This window comes from Aptenodytes forsteri, unplaced genomic scaffold (genome assembly GCF_000699145.1).
Source record: "Aptenodytes forsteri isolate BGI_AS27 unplaced genomic scaffold, ASM69914v1 Scaffold46, whole genome shotgun sequence".
Lineage (NCBI taxonomy): Eukaryota > Metazoa > Chordata > Aves > Sphenisciformes > Spheniscidae > Aptenodytes > Aptenodytes forsteri.
The window spans coordinates 6921057-6922896 of record NW_008794774.1 but is presented as its reverse complement, the minus strand read 5'-3'; the positions used below and the strand labels follow the sequence as shown (position 1 = coordinate 6922896).

Here is a 1840-nt window from a genome sequence, read left to right as displayed (position 1 = left end):
AGAGAGGTCTGGGCACTCCCTGCAGCCTGAGGTCTGCACTGCAGCCTCTCCCTTCAGCAGATCCGTCTGGGTGGAGGCATCAGCCATCGCTGGGGTAGATGGTGCAGACCCCCCAGCTGGAGCCAAGGCCTTTGCTCTTAGACGAGTGCCCACCATTCTGCCTTGAGGGCCAGGTAAGGTAGGATGGGTGCCCTTGTGCCAATGGTCACAGAACATTGCCCAGTTGCTGGGTTATGTGTACTCCAGGTGTCCCACTTGGCCTGTGGAATGCCCCTCCTTCGAAAAGGCGCCCTCCCTGCGCACCCTCCTGTGCAAACTGCCGTGCCACGCCCTAGCTGACGCACCACGCCCTGTTTGCCCATCCTGGTCGCGGTGGGTGGGGGGTGGCCGCTGTTCTGGCCCTGCCCTCCCTGCGCACCCTCCACACTGCCGTGTGTCAGCCACCCTCGTGAGAGCTGCTGGGGTTTCCCGGCTCAGAAAACCCCCTGTACATGCCGATCTGCCGCTCGGCTGCAGGCCGAGCCTGCACTGGAGCTGATTGCCTCTCTGAGTGATATATATATATCTCTCTTTAATAGTAACTTTTTAAGAAGTTACTCACAAAAGCTTAAAAAGTTATATATATATATACATACATATATTTCTGTTTATATGCATATATATGTCTGTGTGTGTGTACACACGCACACACATCTCTCTCTCTCTGTCTCTATCACTAACCCTATATCTACCTATGTGGCCAGGCTTGATGCAGTCCAGACCAGTTTTGATCCCTGACTAGACTAGCCCACATCCCAAGGGAGAGCCTGTGGGAAGATGTGTCAGAGGCGCAAGGTTCCCCGCCAGGTAGAAGGCACAACACTGCTCTGTGCATCGTAAGGGACCAGCATCACTGCCAGCATAGCTGCAAACGGACGTCCTCAGGCAGCTGCAGGGATATCTCATAGTCTAGCCAAAATCTTTTTACGGTGTCCTAGCTAATGTTGTTAGGTAGGTGTGTTAATGCAATGTTTTCAGACCCCATGGGTTCTCACTGAAACACAGCACAGTCCTCAGGACTCCTCTTTAAAGAATCCCTAACCTCATTCATCCACTTCAATATTCTGCTCACTGTGGCTTTTCTTACAGAATGAGGAGGATGAGGACCAGCCTCTCAGCCTGGCCTGGCCTGACACCGCACGCAAGCAGCTCACCTACCTTCTTGTATTACCCATTGTTTTCCCACTGTGGGCTTCCCTCCCAGATGTCAGAAAACCTGTAAGTAACTGTTGTTGTAAGTCAGTGTGTTCTGCCTCTCTCGCTAACTAAATGCCAAAAAGGGGCTGTAGTGGATTTATGTAAAAATAGAGCTAATGATTTTTTTTAATAGTTTCTTCTTTGAAGAAGAGGTCACAACATCAGACTTCATATCTTCAAATGGGTGCTTATGAGCAACTGATTGGTAATAGCTCTATAACAATTGCCATTCGTATTCACTAATATTTTATGACACAAAGTGAAAGCTCTTAAAACTTTGGGGCCTTCACATCTGCATTTCTAGATCTCCACTGAATATCACATAAGTGCTGAGGAATTCTGTCCATCTGCAGTGCCCTAAAGGGTATGATTGGAAAGATTTTAGACTTCTTAAATGTTCTCTGTGGTTCAAAAATAATGATACGCATTTCTCTTAAATGCATGTTCTACTAGACCTTTGTCTTCTACTTGTCATCTTTTAATTTTCGTACTAGAACAAGATCCATAAGTCCTTCCATGTGTAAAATAGAATCATAGAATCGTTAAGGTTGGAAAAGATCTCTAAGATCATCGAGTCCAACCGTCAACCCAACACCACCACTAA

The 1840-nt window shown here is 47.7% G+C and overlaps 1 protein-coding gene across 2 annotated transcripts in view; it reads left to right on the top strand.

Annotated features, from left to right (window-relative positions):
- Positions 1–1840, top strand: part of SLC24A2 (solute carrier family 24 member 2) — a 118755-nt gene that overhangs the window by 106321 nt on the left and 10594 nt on the right. For both annotated transcript variants that reach the window (XM_009274295.1, XM_009274296.1), the window contains one exon: positions 1129–1257. In XM_009274295.1, coding sequence (XP_009272570.1) covers positions 1129–1257 — 129 coding nt within the window. The remainder of the gene's footprint in view (positions 1–1128; positions 1258–1840) is intronic.